The following is an 18,130-nucleotide window of genomic DNA, read 5'->3' as shown; positions in this document are numbered from 1 at the left end:
GCCCAGACAATTCATAATCAAACTGCTGAAGATTAAAGACAAAGAAAAAATTTTGAAAGAAGCCAGAGAAAAATGAAGCACTATTCACACTGGAGCAACAATTCAATCATGTACAGGAACTCTGTGCTATCTTTCCAACTGCTCTGAAATCTAAAGCTAGCTCAAAATAAAAAAAATTAAACAATTAAATAGTGGCTGATATACTGGGGGGGGGGGGGTAAAAATGAAATATTTACTTATATTTAAAGAATAAAATAGGAAACTTCAAAACAAATTTCAAACTTTCGATAGCTCCCTCCCTCCCGCCCCCCCAACACAAAAAACTTCTGCTATTTGCAGTATTACCACAGAAAACTGTGAGAACTAGTGGTGGCTAAGCAATTCCACCATCTGGTTTCATGACCCCAAACAAGTCTTATATGTTTAGGCTTCAGTTTCCCAAGACCAAAGAGTTGAATTAGATGATCCCTAGTCCTTCCCAGTTCTCACATTTTATGGATTCTTCATACTCCTATAAACTCTTTCTCCAGCAACTAAATGGTGGAGTATCTTACAAGTTAAAAGGATGAAATTTAGAACCAGACAGATTTATCTGCTTCCTAGCTCTGCTATTATATTTGACTGGGGCAAGTTACAGCCTCTGTGGAATAATAACATCTACCTACAGGTGTGTAAGGATTACATGCAAAGGGGTATGTAGAGTAGTCAGCACTTCAGAAAGTGCTCAGCACATAGTAAGGGTATAATACAAATGCTCTAGTTAGTACAATGAAAATTCTGCCTTAAGCTTCCTTCTTTTCCTAAATATAAGTATATATTCTTTCCAAGATATTATTTCCAAGATATCTTAACAACTTTCACAGCTTAACATCCCCATGTATCTGATTCCCAGATCTATATTTCCTAAGCTTTAGTTCCACATTTCCAGCAATCTGGCAGACATCTCCAACTAAATACTTACCATCACTTAAAATTAAACAGGCCTAAAACCAAATCATCACCATCCCTGCAAACCAGTTCCTTCTCACAACTCAAGTCCTGTCATTCTCCCAAAGTCACCCCGATTCAAAATCTCAAAAAGTCACTTTCGACTCTTATGTTCTCTTCTTCAACTCCCTTTTTCAATCAACCATCAATTCTTACTGATCACTGCTTTAAAAAGTCTCTCATTTCTTCCTGATCCTCAGTTCAGACCCCATTAATCCACCCCTGAATTATTACCCACACTGCTGCCAGATTCCTCTTTCTCTGGCTCACTTGGATCCCATTATTTCCTACTACCATTTGCCACTGAAGGCTAAACTCCTGATATTGCACTCAAGGCCCAGAACAATATGGACTCAAATTATCTATAATTCACAGAACATACACTGAAATATCTAATCTCTCATCCCATATTCTCCTTTTCCTTTCTGCTTACTGAAATTCTGTCAACTTTTAAAGAACCAACCTAAAAACGACTTCTTCACAAATACATTACTGATTCTAGAGATCTCCCTCATTTTTCAGAGAAGAACACTGACAGGGAATTTTCCTGTCAGCTATCAAAATATATCATATGGGGCACAGTAATTAAAATAGTTTTGGTATTAATACAAGCCAATGTAATAGGATAGAGTCCAAATAGACCCCTGCCTTTATGGGAACTTAATAATGTGATGTTTCAAATTTATAGGAAAAGAATGAACTATTCCATAAATGTTTTTGGGACAAGTGGCTATCCATAGAGAAAAAAGTAAAGTTAGAACCCAACCTCGTATCATATTTTACAAATATATAAGTACTGGGGAAAAATATAGAATGTATTTAAAACCCAGGATAGGGAAGGAATATAAATGCATTAAAGGAAAAGACTGACTTAATTTGACTAAATAAAATTTCTGCACAATGAAAACAGTAAACAAGGGGCCAGCCCGGTGGCTCAGGCGGTTGGAGCTCCATGCTCCTAACTCCGAAGGCTGCCAGTTCGATTCCCACATGGGCCAGTGGGCTCTCAACCACAAGGTCGCCAGTTCAATTCCTCGAGTCCCGCAAGGGATGGTGGGCTCTGCCCCCTGCAACTAGCAACTGGCAACTGGACCTGGAGCTGAGTTGCGCCCTCCACAACTAAGACTGAAAGGACAACAACTTGAAGCTGAACGGCACCCTCCACAACTAAGATTGAAAGGACAACAACTTGACTTGGAAAAAAGTCCTGGAAATAACACTGTTCCCCAATGAAGTCCTGTTCCCCTTCCCCAATAAAATCCTAAAAAAACAAACAAACAGCAAACAAAATTAAAAGACAAGTTACAGGATGGGGGAAAAGTTTGTCACAGACATACTATCCAAAGGATGTATATTTAGAATATATACAGAAGCCTTTTTGATCAATATGAAGAAAGACAACAGCAATTTGCACAGAAATATCAATGAGTAATTCAAAGGAGAAGAAATCTAAAAGTCCAATGAAATTAAGAAACAATATTCAACCATACCAGTAATCAGGGAAACAAATATTAAAACACTGAGATCATTTCTTCATCAGATTAGCAAAAATTTTAAATGCTAATAATATTAAAAGGAGATGTTGTGGGCAAAGGAGTAATCTGATACACTGATGGGATATACATTTGTTCTGCAATAGTAACTATTAATATTTTAAATGTAAATATCCTATGACCCAATAATTTCATGTTTAGAAATCTACTCTGAAGAAACATAGTGCATTAAAAGGCTCTTTTACTACAATGCTGTCTGTAATAGTCAAAACCTGGAAATAATGTAAATGTCCACCACTTGGGAAATGGTTACATAAATTATAATATTAATACATAACATGATATTCAATACTGTGCAACTTAAAGAAATGCATATAGACGACAGCTAAGGAAAGTTCTCCAAAACATATTTTTGGGTGAAAAAAACATGAAGACCAATAACAAACAATACCTTTTATATTTCTACAATTACATATTGATAACAATAAAAGTTAGAAAATTCTGAACAGGTATACGAGTACACCGAATTGATAGTCGTTGTTATCTAATAAGCAGTGAATAGGCTTAGGAGGTGTCTGATTATGAATTTAAAACACCATAAGTAATTAAGCTACATATTTTACTTTTGTAATTAAATATAAAAAATTTAAAAAGGAAAAACGTATAGACACAATAATTACCAATGTGAAATACGCATATAAAACTAAGAAATGCACAATACATAAAAGTAAAAGGAATGTTTTTAAATATATTACTCCTATAGTTTAACAATGAAATTTAAAATATGCAAATTAGAGGCAGCCGGAAGGCTCAGATGGTTAGAGCGTGAGCTCTCAACAACAAGGTTGCCGGTTCAATTCCCACATGGGATGGTGGGCTGTGCCCCCTGCAACTAAAGATTGAGAACAGCAACTGGACTTGGAGCTGAGCTGCGCCCTCCACAACTAGACTGAAGGACAACGACTTGGAGCTGATGGGTCCTGGAGAAACCCACTGTCCCCCAATATTCCTCAATAAAATTTATAAAAATAAATAAATTAAAATAAAATAAACTATGCAAATTAACATGAGATAGTATTTTTTTGCAATTTGAGGCAAAGATTAATTTTCACAGCAATACCTGACATTGGCAAAGGTGTAAGAAAATGAGTACTCTCAAATTATATCGATAAAAGTGTACACTGGTATTGCCCACCTGTGCAATTTATGAATATTTAGTTAAAATTTAAAATACATACATGTATTCACACAAAAATTCTACTTGCCATCCTGCTCTGAAGATTGCCGTTCTGGCCCGTGGAAGAGGAAAAGAGCACTTAGTAGTATGCATGGGAAGCTTTAGGAACCAGGTGTCCGGGCACACAACAATTCCACTCCATACCATTGAAGAAAATTTTGCTACATATGTACACCTAACTGCAAGAAAGACTAGGAAATGAGGTGAGCGGGGCAGTCATCTGCCCAACTACAATTCTATTATTATCGAAGAAGGAAAGAACAGATTTTGATGGAGAGATAGCAGTACTGCCACACATCTCTAAACCATATGGCTGAGTTTTGCCTTTTTTTGAACTTCAAATGAATGGAAACATACTATGTGATTCTTTTGCATCTGGCTTCTTTTGTTTGTATTTATACTCTTTGGACTAAACTGTCTTAAACAAATGTATGCAAAGAATATGGTACAGAAAGAAATGTTCAAGCTGGGAGTTATGCTACCTGAGCTATACAGTCCTAGAACTACAACTTCATCAGCAAATAAACAAATAAAGAACTGGTTAATGTGCTTAACTCTTAAATCTCCATAATCGATCATGCTACCCACTCATGTTTAGTCAAATATGTTATTTCCACAGCTTTTACATCATGAATTAGCACTGAGCCAGTCATTCACTCACCTTTCCCCCAGCATTCTCTCCCCCGCAAGACTGATAACTAGCATTTGCACAAGAGTTGCTTGGAGTACCAGATGCCTTTTATATTCAGCAAAGCAACCACAGCAACATTAACTGGTCTGAACTCAGGCCCTTCTGACCCTGACCTCATTAACACTACATTCTAACTAAACTAATTCACCACAGACTCTACACATGAAATATTTAAAGCTGATTACTAAGCTATTTGCTTCAAAGAAAATACTTTAAGAATATCTTTGTTTCCAGTTAAGAGTGGTTGTTTCTGGGTTCAGAAACTGGGTGGTTAGAGGAGCAAGGTAAGAGGGAACCATATTTTTTGTGATGGTTTTAAGATACGTCCGCAAATTCTTTGGTACTCCTCTCTTCAAGAGGTGAGGCCTAATTCCCCTCTCTATAGTGTGAAGTATATTTGGTGACTCATTTCTAATAAACATAAAGTAGTGAAAATGATGGTAACTGGTGACTTATAAAGCTAGTCATAAAAAACACAGAAGCACTGTGTGTGTGTGTGTGTGTGTGTGTGTGTGTGTGTGTGTGAGTCCTGTCTGTCTCATCACTGGGGTAGCTAGCTGCCATATCATGAAGACACTCAGGCAGTCCTATAGAAAGGTCCACACAGCAAGGAAGTGAGATTTCCTGTTAAAAGCTGAAGCCCTTCTCCAGAGCAGGAACTGAGGCCGTCTACCAACAGCTATATGAGTGAGTCATATTAAAAGTGAATCTTCCAGCCCCAGTCAAGCCTTCAGAAGACCAGCTTCAACCAACAGAGTGACTACAGTCTCATGAGACCCAAGCCAGAACCACCCAGCTAAATTACTCCTGGATTTCTGAATCCTACAGAAACTGTATGAGATAATATTTATTATCACTTTAAGGCAATTTGTAATATAGCCAATAGCTATATATAGCCAACAGCCAATACACTTATCTCCAGATATGTTTTTATCTTTTGTTTTTGGTGCCATATACATATATTGCCTATTTTCAAAAGTAATTTGTTTTATAAACCTCTTTCCCAAACATAATTTTCTTCCTCAAATTATACTAGCTTCTCTAAATTAATAGAGCTCACTTTTAGAAATGTTCTCTGTTAAAGACCCCCCCACACACAAAATATAGTTAAGTACTACAAACTGGTACTCTTTTGGACTCTACTGGACATATCCTCTTAAAGGTATAGTAAGATCCTGGGAATGCTATAATTTATCATATGGTGGTAGAAAAATTAATGGAATCAGTGCAAACAACTGTGTGATATAGCAATGCAAATGCAATCCCAGTGGTTAAAAAGGAACTTGCAAGCACGTTATGGCTCAACTTTCATCCCAGAATGAAAAACATATAAATCAGATAAGGAGCATGTTACTATTCCAAGTTGCTTTTTTTAAAACCGCATTTTAGAGTGATAGATAGGTTGTGTTCCTCAAATTATTCTTAAAAGGTGTTTTTCCTCAGATTTTACTTCAACCTAGCAACTATTTTCCTTCCATAAACTAGCAAAGAAAAATTAATGGAAATAAAACAAAATCAACTTTTAAGGAACAACATGTCACAAAATACTGTTGTGATGAAAAATTATAAATAAAATTTTTGTGAAGTGCACTTACTAAATCTGGCTTATAACATTATCTCAGAAGAGTTGTATCAAGAAGTATACAAAGAATAAATCAATAATTTGAGGAATGAGAGCAGGGAATCTGTTTTGAGTTCAACTGTTTGATAAGTGGGTCATATTAATTCAAAACTTTTAGGTGTTAAATGGCTCTGTCACTTACTAATTGTATGAACTTGAACAAGTTATTTAACCTCTGTCTCGGTTTCTTCATCTTTAAAACGAGCTATTAGTTCCTAAAGCATAAGGTGGTTGTAATGATTAAATGAGGTAATTCATAAGCATAAAAGTACACAATAAGCACTCAATAAGTGGTACTCAGTAGTAATAGTAGACTATGTATATTTGGAAAGTAATATTCAGAACATACCTGATTTTCATAAATCTAACTTTATTATTGAAGTGATCACGTGAAAAAGTTGGTTAGGGGGAAATGCACCAAAGAGAAAAGCAAAAAATCCTAGATTTAAAGCCCACTAAGTACAACAATATACATATTTCACAGGTGCGTTCATCAAATGTTAAGTCATATGTGATAATGACCAGCTACTTCTCAAATTCTTGAACTATCCAAAAGTTCATGGGCTTTACAGGAACTTGAAAATATAACTGATATTAAAGTATGATTTGATCAAGATTCTGGCAGAGATATAAAATAATTCTAACAAGTCAACAAAACACTAGAACAAAAAGAGTAAAAATAAAAAAGGAAGATATTTTTTGCTAATATTTCTAAGTCTTCCCTTAACCATACCCCCTCTTGTTTTTGTTTTTTTTTTAACTACATTAGTTAATTGGCTTAAAAACAGCTATTGATAAAATACATTTTAAAAGCTGAAAACAGAAAGAGGTGCAAAATGATCAACTGAAAAGAGGTTCACATATTCACTAAGCCACTGATAAATTCTTACCACCATAAAATCGAAGCATACAGCCAAGGTCAGGATTTGTTGCTTCCTCCTGTAGGCGCACAGGATCGTCATAGCCCAGCCTGGATAAGTAATCATAAACAATCTGAAGAGGTCGTTCAGTAGGTTCCAGTCTCCTGCTTGCACAATTCAAAAGAAAAATATTTAGTAAGTAATAAAAATGCATCATTTAATTGTTTTAATCTTTTAATGTGCTCTAGATTTTTACGTCTATATCAAGATTTTCTTAATATCATGTGATACAATTAATCTAAGTAAGTGGTGCTCAAAGATTTTGGTCTCAGGTTCCCTCTACAGTCTTTGAGGACCCCAAAGAACTTTTGTTTATATGGGGTATACTTGGTATTTACCAAATCAGAAACTAAAATTAAGAATTTCCAAACATTTGTTTATTCACTTTTAAGTAATAAATCAACCCTAAGTTAACATAAATATTTTTTGAAAAATATATTTTCCAAAATAAAACAACTTTAGTGAGGAGAATGGCACTGTTTTACATTTCTGTAAATCTCTTTAATACCTAGTTGAATGGAAAACAGCTAGATTCTTGGATCTGCTTCTACATTCAATCTGTTGTGATAACATGCTAGTTAGCCTCTAGAAAACTCAACTGTACATGCATAAGAGACTGAGAGTGAAAAAGAAAATGCCTTAATATGAAATAGTTTTGACCGAACACACCTCTTCAAAGAGCTTTAGGGACTCCCACACAGGGTCCCTTGAGAATCTCAGGTCCAAACTTGAAGACAGTGAAATTATGAATCTTAAAGGTTATACTTGGTCATATTTGATTTCATATAAGCTGCACACACAATTAGAGATGCAGACTTTGGGTTGCCTATTATGTCCTAGGTACTATGTATTTCTACTGGCTTCATAGATGACTCTTCCACAAAACTTAGCAATGGACGGCCCAATAATTCCCCAGAAATCATTCTACCACATGGCCCCGACTGAAAGCTGAAGTAAAATCATAATGTCTAGTAACCATTTGTGGCTTCTGGTGACACTGCATATTTTAAATCACACAGACTTAAAATACTTAAAAAGCAAAAATTATCAATGTGTATTTTTATAAAAGGGGCTACATCAGTAATAACAGCAAGATAGCTCTTCTATAATTCTTTTATCAGAAAGCAAACTGTTATAAATACTGGGGTTACCAAAAAAAATGTATACAAGTGGACATTTTGGTCAAAGTTGCTCAAGCAATAGTTTGCCGTAATCAGAAGTGTCTGGATGCTGATGGTAACCACTTTGAGCACCTCTTGTAACTGCAGAAGTCAAACGTGACTTATATTCATCTTCTGTTACCGGTATGTAGTGAGTATTACAATTTTAATAGTTTTTTCCTTTCTTCAACTGTGTATTCATTTATTTTTGGCACCCTCTGTACAGTGGCTAAGAGTACTGGCTCCAAGTCAGACTGCCTGGGTTTGTGTCTCAGTTCTGCCACTTACTAACCACATGCCCTTGGACAAGTTGTTTATAACCTGTTGTCTGCAATTCCTCATCAGTATAAATGGAATAACAATAGTCCTAACTCATAGAGTTGATACTAAATTTTTTACTTACTTACAAGGTATGTAAGTAAAGTGCTGAGCGAAATATCTTGCATGTAGTAGTGTTCAACAGCATACTGACAACTATTATTAAAAAAAAATTCTTAGGACTGAAATCGTATTTTAATTAGAATAGAAATAGAGCATCTCCCCATCTAAAACAACAACCAAAGAACAAGTATAGGAAAGTTGACACCCGGGTATTCAAAAGGTTATGAAGAACATTACTCTTTATATCTTCGAAGAATTCTGTTCAGAAAACTTAAGAAATGTATTAATTAAAAGAAACACAATACACCTCCCATCATGGCAAAAAGATATGCAGTACATCTGTTAAAGGACTAGAAAATACTGTTGGCAAGAAGATTTCATTTAAAAATACATGAAATGGGAATGCTACAAAGCTGAATATAAACAACTGTATGAAAGTGATAATTTTGGAGTAGAAATCATACTGATGAGCACAAAAAAAACAAAATAAAACAACCGCCTGGCCCATCCTGACTGCTCAATACAAACTTGTAGCTTTCATAAACTCAGCACTAGTGCATGGGGGATGACCAAAGAACTGAAAGCCTACAGAGACCAATAAATATTGAATTTGATAGAAACAAAAAATAAATGTTTCAGGATAAAAACATCAGTTATAGTTAATCTCTACTTAAAATATGCAACAAGGACTATGACAATATTAGGCATTTTCCCCGCACAATGGTAGAATTCTAAGAAGGATGCATTTTTAAGAGGAACTTCTAAAAAACTATAATTAGCCATGTAATTTGAAGACTGACTGAAGGATTATCTTGAACAGAAGGAGACCAAGGGCATAAAGAGTTATCTCTATCTTCCAACATCAAGAAGGATTAGACTTACTCTGCATTGCTCCAAAGAATGGACTAGGAACAATGAGAACTTGTTGCACAGGTAAACTTGGGTTAAAAATGAGAAAGAACCTTAATAATTAGAGATGTCCAATAATGAAACAGATTGCCTCTCAAAATAGCTCTCAGAGCTAAAGAGCCATCTGTCATGGATATTTTAGAAAAGACTCCTATAAGAATCAAGTTGGGCCAGATGATCTTTAGGGTCTTTTAGAACTCAAGAGTCTGTGCAGTATCTAAGATACCTTCTTAATACAAGGCAAATTCTACTGAACGCTGCTATTGTTTTTGGATACAGAGTTCAATGTATTTAAATATCAATTCCATGTAACGATCACATATTCAGGATAAATAACACTGTCAGGTTAAAATCCAATTTTTTAAGTTCTCTCTAGAAAACCAAGAGAAATGGAAACATCCTAATTCTGAAATATTTTATATGATCAAATTTCCTTTCCTAAAAAGGCTCTGTAGATTTTGAAACCCTCTTTATATATTACCACCTAAAGAAAGTATTTTCCCTGGTCAGAGAAAAAAAAAAAAACACATCTGCTCTTATTAGTTTAGCATAAATGAGTAAACAAGGAATATTTCAAGAACTGCAAAAACAAGTAAAATGAGAGGCTAATTCCATTTACTCATTAAACTCCTTTGCTTAAGAGGGTAGAGAATATGGGGGAGGGAAATACTATAATATGCTTATGGATCAATTTTGTGTTTCAAAGTTCCAAAAGTTTAACAGACTGGTAATTAGCTATTTCTTAAAACTCTCACAAATCAAAGGAAAATTACATACTGCAAAACAGGTGTAGGTGAGAGTAATGTTGGCAATGAAAGGTTTCGTTCAGCATTTGAAACATTTCTACTAACAGCTTTAAGGAGAATAAAACTACTGTAATAGTCTTAGTTTGCTTCTAAGTCTTCGAGGAGCTACTATGTCTTTGTAAATCTGAATACATACACACATGGTTATTTCTCTCAAAACCAGCCAACCAATACAGTAGTGCTATCAACAGTGATTTATAGCTGTTAGCCAAGAGTAGTAGCCAACAGTTATTCTAAATAGTGACCATAGTTAAGATTCACATAAGAAAAGAGTACATTTCATTCCAAGTATAGAATTATAGTTACTAGAGGGAGGCAAAAGCACACGTTATTAAAATCCAACAAGTGGAACAAAACATTATGTCAAAGACCTAACAAATCACAGCAGCATCCTCTGCATCAAATTCAGATCAAAACCCAATCTCTGTGCACCTGTAACAGTAAAATCTGCAAACGTTAAGATCCACAATACAGATGTTACAAACAGCAACAATAAGGATATTTCAATAAATGTCTACTCCAGGCCTGATACTGTATGGGGAGCGTTTTACATTTTAGAAAGCTACGCCTATTTTGCAAATAAGAAAAATTAGGTTTAGTCACACAATTAGTACATAATGGCATCAAGGTTTAAACCTGTGCCCGGTTCATTACAAAACCTAACTTCCTTCAGGCAAACAACATTATTTTACATAGTTAAAATAATTTATGCAGAAGACAGCTTAAAGCACCAAGGAATCTAAAAAGTTGTTTTAAAATTACTATATTTCATTACGTCTAATACACCATCATTTGAAAAATATGCTATTTTTTATGCATCATTGCTGTATAATAAAGAATTTTGTTAGTCTTGTCCCTGGTTCCTTGGAAGAAGATTCTAAATCCTTGGAATTTCCTGAGTAATGGGAGGGTTTTAGTTATTCATGAGCCTCTTGGATCACCTCTGAGTTTATGCTGAGAGATGAGATGACTCAGGATGGGGACGGGCCACCAGAAAGACCATCTATGTCAACAGAGAGTTGGGCTGGGGCTTGGAGCCAGCCCAACCTTAGGGGAGGAGAGAGGGATGGAGAATGAGTTCAAAGACATGGTCAGTGATCCAATCAATCAAGTCTACCCAATGAAACCCCAATAAAAACTCTGTACCAAAGTTCTGTGGCGCTTTCTGGGAGGTAAACAAACTGACGTCCTAGGAGGATGATACGGAAGAAGAGCATGTAGGTCCTACATTCAGGACCCCTATGTGTCTCTTCATTTGGCTGGTCTTGATTTGTACCCATGACACTAAACACTGTAATTGTAAGTATAGTGCTTTCTTGAGTTCTGTGAGTCATTCTAGTGACTTATTGAACGTGAAGGTATCATGGGAACCCCCAAAATTTGTATCCAGTTGGTCAGAAATGTGGCCAGAATCTGATGTAAAGGTAGTCTTATTGGGGACTAGGCCCTTTAACTTGTGAAGCCTGTGTAAACTCTGTGATTAGTGTCAGAATTGTATTGCAGTAGACCAGATGATATTGCAATAACCATTATGAAAGAAAAAAACACTGCCAATTGAACTATTACCCACCAACAATTCTAAGATACAAGCTGATTTCAGAAGTACTAAAATGTAAAAACAAATTTAATAGAAACAAATTACTTAATGTATAATACATTCTTCTAAAGTTTTTAAATAGTACAGAAACACGAAGCACAGAACAAATCACCTTTTTCCTCAATGATAATTAGTTCAGTATGTATCCTGAATCTGGATTTTTCATTACACTTTTATAACATCAAAATATGGCAAACAAAATTATAGTGACTTGCAAGAGGTCACCCAGCAAATCAGTGACAAAAGGAATTAGAACTCAGGATTCCAAACCCCAAGGTATTATTTTCTGATATACATACCTTATTGCTTCTTAGCTTATCTGAAAAGATAGTCTATCAAACGCAGAAATCTTAGTCATTTTGATGACTAAGAATTAAAGCAAATATATGATCATGAGCCAAAGGGCACTCCATTTTGTCACATACGATCTTGTTACAACTTTTCAGACAGAAGGCAATGATTACACTAAGCTTCACTAGTGAGTCATTTATCACTTAAACAGTTCAATAAAAAAGACAGACCGACTATTTTCATGTAAAGAGCAATGGACCGGGAGACAAGACACTGTGTGCCAACTACAGCTCAAGCACTAAGCAGCTGCAAGAATGTGCTTCAACCTGCCCTCTTCAGGCCTCTGGTTCATGTCTATAAAATGAAGGAACATGATCTCAGTGATTCCCACTGGGGAAGTTACTGGCCTTTGGGGCAAGATAATTCTTTGTTATACAAGACTGTCTCACACATTGAGGACATTAAGCCTTTCTGGCCCTTGCTCCCTAAATGCTAGTAACTCTCCCCAGTAGTTGTAACAACCAAAAAAAAATCCCTGCTCCCGCACATATTTCCAAATGGAAAGGGCAGGGGGTTGAGTGGTTGTTAGGTTGGGTATACCTCATTTCTCTAGAAGATGATCTCTCTCAGATTCCCTCAAGGGCTAAAATTCTACAAATTAGTAATCCTTCAGTTTTTCTTAAATGACAAGTCCAGGACTGAAAGAGTATGAAAAGAAGGAAGTCATGGATGATTTAGAAAAATATGGTATAATTTCAGCCCCAGTAATCTCATTTGTAGGACCTAGGCCAGGAAAATCAACAATGTAAAGATTTATGGGCAAAGGTTTAGTCATTAAAACACTACTTCTGTAGTGAATGATTTGAATGATTTGAAACAACCCAAATAGGTTAACATTTATTGAGCACTTATTAGGTGCCACACATCATTCTAAGAACTTTACTTCCTTGCTACACAAAGTATAGCACATCACTTAGGAGTTTAATACACAATCTCAGGCCCCACCCAGACCTACTGAATCAGAATCTGTATCTTAACAAGCTCTTCAGGTGACATTAGAATTTAAGAAACACTACTTTATAAGAATTCATTCATTTAATCTTCATAACATGTCTAATTAATTTACTCCTCAAGACAACTCTATAATGTAAATACTATCATCCTCCATTTCACAGATTAGTAAACTAAGGCACAGAGTATAATATAACTTGCATAGTAACTGTCTGAGCCAGGGTTTGAGCTCACACACTCTCATTCCAGAATCCAAACTTTAAACCAGCACTTCATAGTATTTCTCAATTTTTAAATAAGTTATAGTGTCTTCAGAAAATGGAATATTCTGTAGTGATTAAAACTGGTATTTAAGGAATTTTTAATGACACAAGGAATTAATCAAAGTAGGCAGTAAATAAACTGAATACATGGGATGGCCCCAAATACAAGATGTGATCACACAAACAATATGGTGAATGTATAAATTAAAAAAAAATTAATTACAGTGAGACACATTGCCATTAATTGCTCTCAAAATACACCCCCTCCCTATGAACAAATTTATCCTATTGTTCTTGCGACTTTCTGAAGCAGTTCTCACTCTTTTATGAGTATCTTTAGTTGTGCTGTCACAGCTGCCTCAATGTCCTGAATCACTTTGACTTTGGGAAAGAGCCAGAAGTCGCACGGTGCCAGATCCGGTGAATGATCGTACCAGAAGCGATGTGTGACACAGAGAACTGTCATGAGGGAGGATGATTTATGGCACACTTTAAAACACACCTTCTCTCAACCATAGCTCACACGTGACTGACTGAGCTGAACAAGTTGAAACTTGTCACACACTATTACTAAGGTTCGACGCGCTGCTTCCCGTATTGAAGATCCCTGCCTTTCCGTTGGATGGCACTCGGCAGCAGCATTCACTGTATTTTGTGATCACAATGGAAAGGCTCTTGTGTCACACATTGCTTCTGGTATACGGCAATTTCTGTCAAATAAAAACATTACGGTGTGTCCTCATCCACCTTATTCACCGTATCTGGCACCGTGCAACTTCTGGCTCTTCCCCAAAGTCAAAATGATTCAGGACATCGAGGCAGCCACGACAGCACAACGAAAGACTCCCACGAAAGAAGACGTCCAGAACTGCTTCAGAAAGTGGCAAGAATGATGGGATAAGTGTGTTCGAAGCAAGGGGGGAACATTTTGAGGGGGATAATGGCAATGTGTCTTTTATTGTAGTAAAACTTTTTAAATTTAAATATTCACTGTATTTATTTATCATACCGCATATATAATTTTAAAACATTATACACACACTTACTTTGAAAACTATCTGGGAAAAAATGTTACTATGGGAAGGCAATATATGGGATTTGGTGTCAGAATGCCAGAATTCAAATCCCAGCTCTACCACTTTTAGCTCAATGATCTTAGGTAAGATGCTTACCCTTTCTAAACCCCATTTTCCTCATCTATAAAATGAGAATAATATGTACCTCACAAGATTGTTATGAGAATTAAGTGAGGTGATCTACAAAAAGCTTAAGCATAGAAGAGAATTATTTCTCTTTACACTTTTTCATTTTTCCAAGATTTCTACAATGAGTACATATTATACTTCATTACGTGGCAAAAAAAAAAAGTTATTAAAAAAGAGAATGCCTTAGATTGTCAACTATCTTGTAAAGGGCTATTATGAAGAAAGTACCTATTCCTCTGATTAGATTATATAAGACTGAACTGAAGCAATTAAAAGTTGAGTAAGACTGCTAAAAAGATCTTTAAATAAGTCTGATTAAATAGCGAAGCTGAGTGAGGGACACTGCCAGTTCCTCTCCAGGAGGGCCTCTATTCAGAACAAAGTCCACCACCCATCTGGCATGAGTTAGGTATCCCAACTGCCTGGTAGTACCTGACTGACCTTGAACAGGTTACCAGACCTCTCACAAAGTCTCAATGTTCCTCCCGTGAAAGGAATGATAGATTACTGCCCTTACCGTTGTGAGGATTTAATGAGAAAATGTGTGTAAAGCACTAAGCACAGTGCTTAGCAAAGAAAGCACTTAATGTTAGCTAAAATCTATCATCATCATCCTTTGGCTGGATGAGACTTCTTGAGCTCCTACTCTAGCAATGAAAATATATTCATTTTTTCAAATCACAGTTCAATCAGGTTTTCATTATTTCCTAATCAATTATATCTTCCAAGAGCTATTTCATTACAAAATTATCAAGGCCACAGGGCTAAAAAGAGACAAACTGTCCATTTTAAGTAGTTTAGATTCACAAAAGTAAATTATATCACATTTGGATTCTTTTGTAACTACACAACTAGTAGTAGCAAGCCAATTCAGGTGGGGTTTCTTCCACATTTTTACTACCTTTGTATACATACATATACACTAGTATACAAATGACTAAGTCTTATGTTTAAATGCATCAACTGCATCAATCACTACCAGCTATATGTAGGCCAAAGCTTTCCATCTGATAAAATTAGATCCGAATCAGTGTTAAGATTTAGAAAAGCCTAAGGATCATTCAAGTCTGATCCTTTCATTTTACAAATGGATTTAGGAAATGTAGTTAACTGAAGAAGAAGGAAAACATTCAAATTCTTATCTATTATTTCAGGAATTAGTCCAAACCCTAAAAGGAAAACATAATAAACCTCAGTTTAGACTTTTAAAATGACACCAATTTTTAATTCAGCTAAAGGTGCTACTATTATTACCACATTTTAAGTGTAAGTAGGAGCTTCCTTTCTCACTTTCATCAGTGCTAAACCCTCAGCTTTGAATTCTGTTTCAAGACATTTACTCATTACAGGGAAGGGGAAGGAGAGAAAAATCAATGGTCAGGCACCTAAGGAGTTCTTATCTGACGTCAAATTCAAAGACTAGCAATTCAAAGAATAGTAATTTTTTTAAAAAAGTTAAATCAAAGAGTTCATATATACAGTATAAGACTACAATGAGAATACTTTTCTTCATGTTTATATAAAAATTTTAAAGTAAACACAAACGGTTTTTAAATCTATGAAAATACGCTCAACTTCACTCATTAAGATAAATGAAAATTAAACTGACAAAATAACAAAGTGCTTATCAGATTTGCAAAAACCTAAGTCATTAGACTTGAAAAAAGATTCCTTGGAATGCTGACTTTATGATACCTAATTGAAAAACTGTTGACAATCATTTTCATTCACAAGCAAGTAGGTGCTCATGCATGAGTATGTGTCTATATTTACAAATAAAATTTAACACTAATGTGTTCTGGAGAAAGTTAAGTGGGGAATAGGTATACTTTTATGTTATTCATCAAGGTATAACTTCTATGAAGAGAAATTTGACAATATTTATCAAAATTATAAATGCAGATATCCTCTGACCCAGCAATTCTACTTGAGGAGTTTACCCTACAGATGACATCCACATAGGAGAAATATCATAGATACAAGAATATTCACTGCTTGTGGAAGTAAAAAATTGGCAACAATCTGAATGTCCATTAACAGAAGATTGGCTAAAATTATGGTAGAATCATAAAATGGAATACTGGGGCCGGCCCGGTGGCTCAGGTGGTTGGAGCTAAAGGCTGCTGGTTTGATTCCCACATGCGCCAGTGTCAAATGGCTCAGTTGGCTGGCGCACAGGCTCTCAACCACAAGGTTGCCAGTTCAACTCCTTGATTCCTGCAAGGGATGGTGGGCTACGTCCCCTGCAATTAACAACAGCAACTGGACCTGGAGTTGGGCTGCGCCCTCCACAACTAAGATTGAAAGGACAAAAATTTGACTTGGAAAAAAGTCCTGGAAGTGCACACTGTTCCCCAATAAAGTCCTGTTCCCCTTCCCCAAAATATAAATAAATAAATAAAATGGAATACTATGCAGCCACTAAATAAATGAAAACTATATAAATATTAATATGAAAAGATCTCTAAATGATATTAAGTGAACAATATGCTGCACACAGCCCCATTAGTTTTAAAATTTCTATGTAACAGAGACACATACTCATGTATGAGCATTTACCAGGGGTGCCAAAAAAGTGTATACACATGACTTGTATTCATCTTTTATCGGTATATATTGAGTATTATAATTTTAACACAGTTTTTTCCTTTCTTAAAATGTGTATATATTTTTGGCACCCTCTGTATACTTCTCACTCTATTTCTTTTTATAGATTTCAATTTCATTCTATTTATACATATTACGTTTTTTTTTTAAATAACTTTTAAATTTAGATATCCAATCTACTGTGTAACAACACAAACGAAGTAACTATCAAATTTTCCTTCACTGATAGTTTTTAAATTTAAGAATCACAACATCAGCATTCTAGGGACAAATACTTTTTCAAGTCTAGTGAGTCCATAATCAGTTCTAGCATGATTAAAATCCTAAGTCCAACTTTCAAGAAGAAACACATATTACTTACACTGCCGTAGAATTAGAGTGGTAAGACCCAGACCTTACCTGACCAGGTCTCCATGAAGCTGTAAATAAAGACTTTCCTTTCCCTCTCCAGCACATATTTCTGATGCTGGTGTGTCTACTGTGCAAAGGACAAGATGTAAGTCGGAGGAGGAGGAGACAGAAGGGGTGGTGGTTGTAGTGGCAGTGGTCGTGTCTGCTCCATAAAGGTAAACACAGCCTCTCTTCACATCTTCTCTCAGCCAGTCTCTTTCTCGAGAACCAAACCTACTCCTCCTATTCAAACAATTTCTACTCCCATTGCGTTTCATATTTCTCTAAAAAATATCAAGAGAAAGAAATCATTAGCTAGAATGTCTGAATTAGGCAAGTTTAGTCCTCACCCCACCTTTCCACTCTATAATTCACCAATACTCTGCTCGATCAAGATCGAGCTTCACTCCTCCCAGAGCCTTCCTCACCTGCCGTGCCCATTCTTGATCTGGAAAACTTAGTTTTCTTTACTGCTAGCTGTTCAGGTCTCTGTCCATGATCTTCTCTGACCCATTCTTTTTCTTATGTTTTCAGAAAAGTGTCAAGAATAATAATACATCT

General features: G+C 35.7%; 1 protein-coding gene across 3 annotated transcripts in view; it reads right to left on the bottom strand.

Moving 5' to 3' along the window:
* PHLPP2 (PH domain and leucine rich repeat protein phosphatase 2) overlaps nt 1–18,130 on the bottom strand; it is a 64,309-nt gene that overhangs the window by 40,025 nt on the left and 6,154 nt on the right. For 2 of the 3 annotated variants that reach the window (XM_033127438.1, XM_033127440.1), the window contains exons 2-3: nt 17,579–17,853; nt 6,920–7,053 (exon numbers count right to left, since the gene is read on the bottom strand). In XM_033127438.1, the coding sequence (XP_032983329.1) occupies nt 6,920–7,053; nt 17,579–17,853 (409 nt within the window). Of the gene's footprint in view, nt 1–6,919; nt 7,054–17,578; nt 17,854–17,997; nt 18,029–18,130 lie in introns of those variants that run through there. The other variant, XM_033127439.1, reaches the window with a different exon arrangement.

The sequence above is a fragment of the Rhinolophus ferrumequinum genome, chromosome 15 (assembly GCF_004115265.2).
Source record: "Rhinolophus ferrumequinum isolate MPI-CBG mRhiFer1 chromosome 15, mRhiFer1_v1.p, whole genome shotgun sequence".
Taxonomy (NCBI): Eukaryota; Metazoa; Chordata; class Mammalia; order Chiroptera; family Rhinolophidae; genus Rhinolophus; species Rhinolophus ferrumequinum.
The sequence above is the reverse complement of the archived record's forward strand: the minus strand, read 5'-3'. Positions and strand labels throughout refer to the sequence as shown.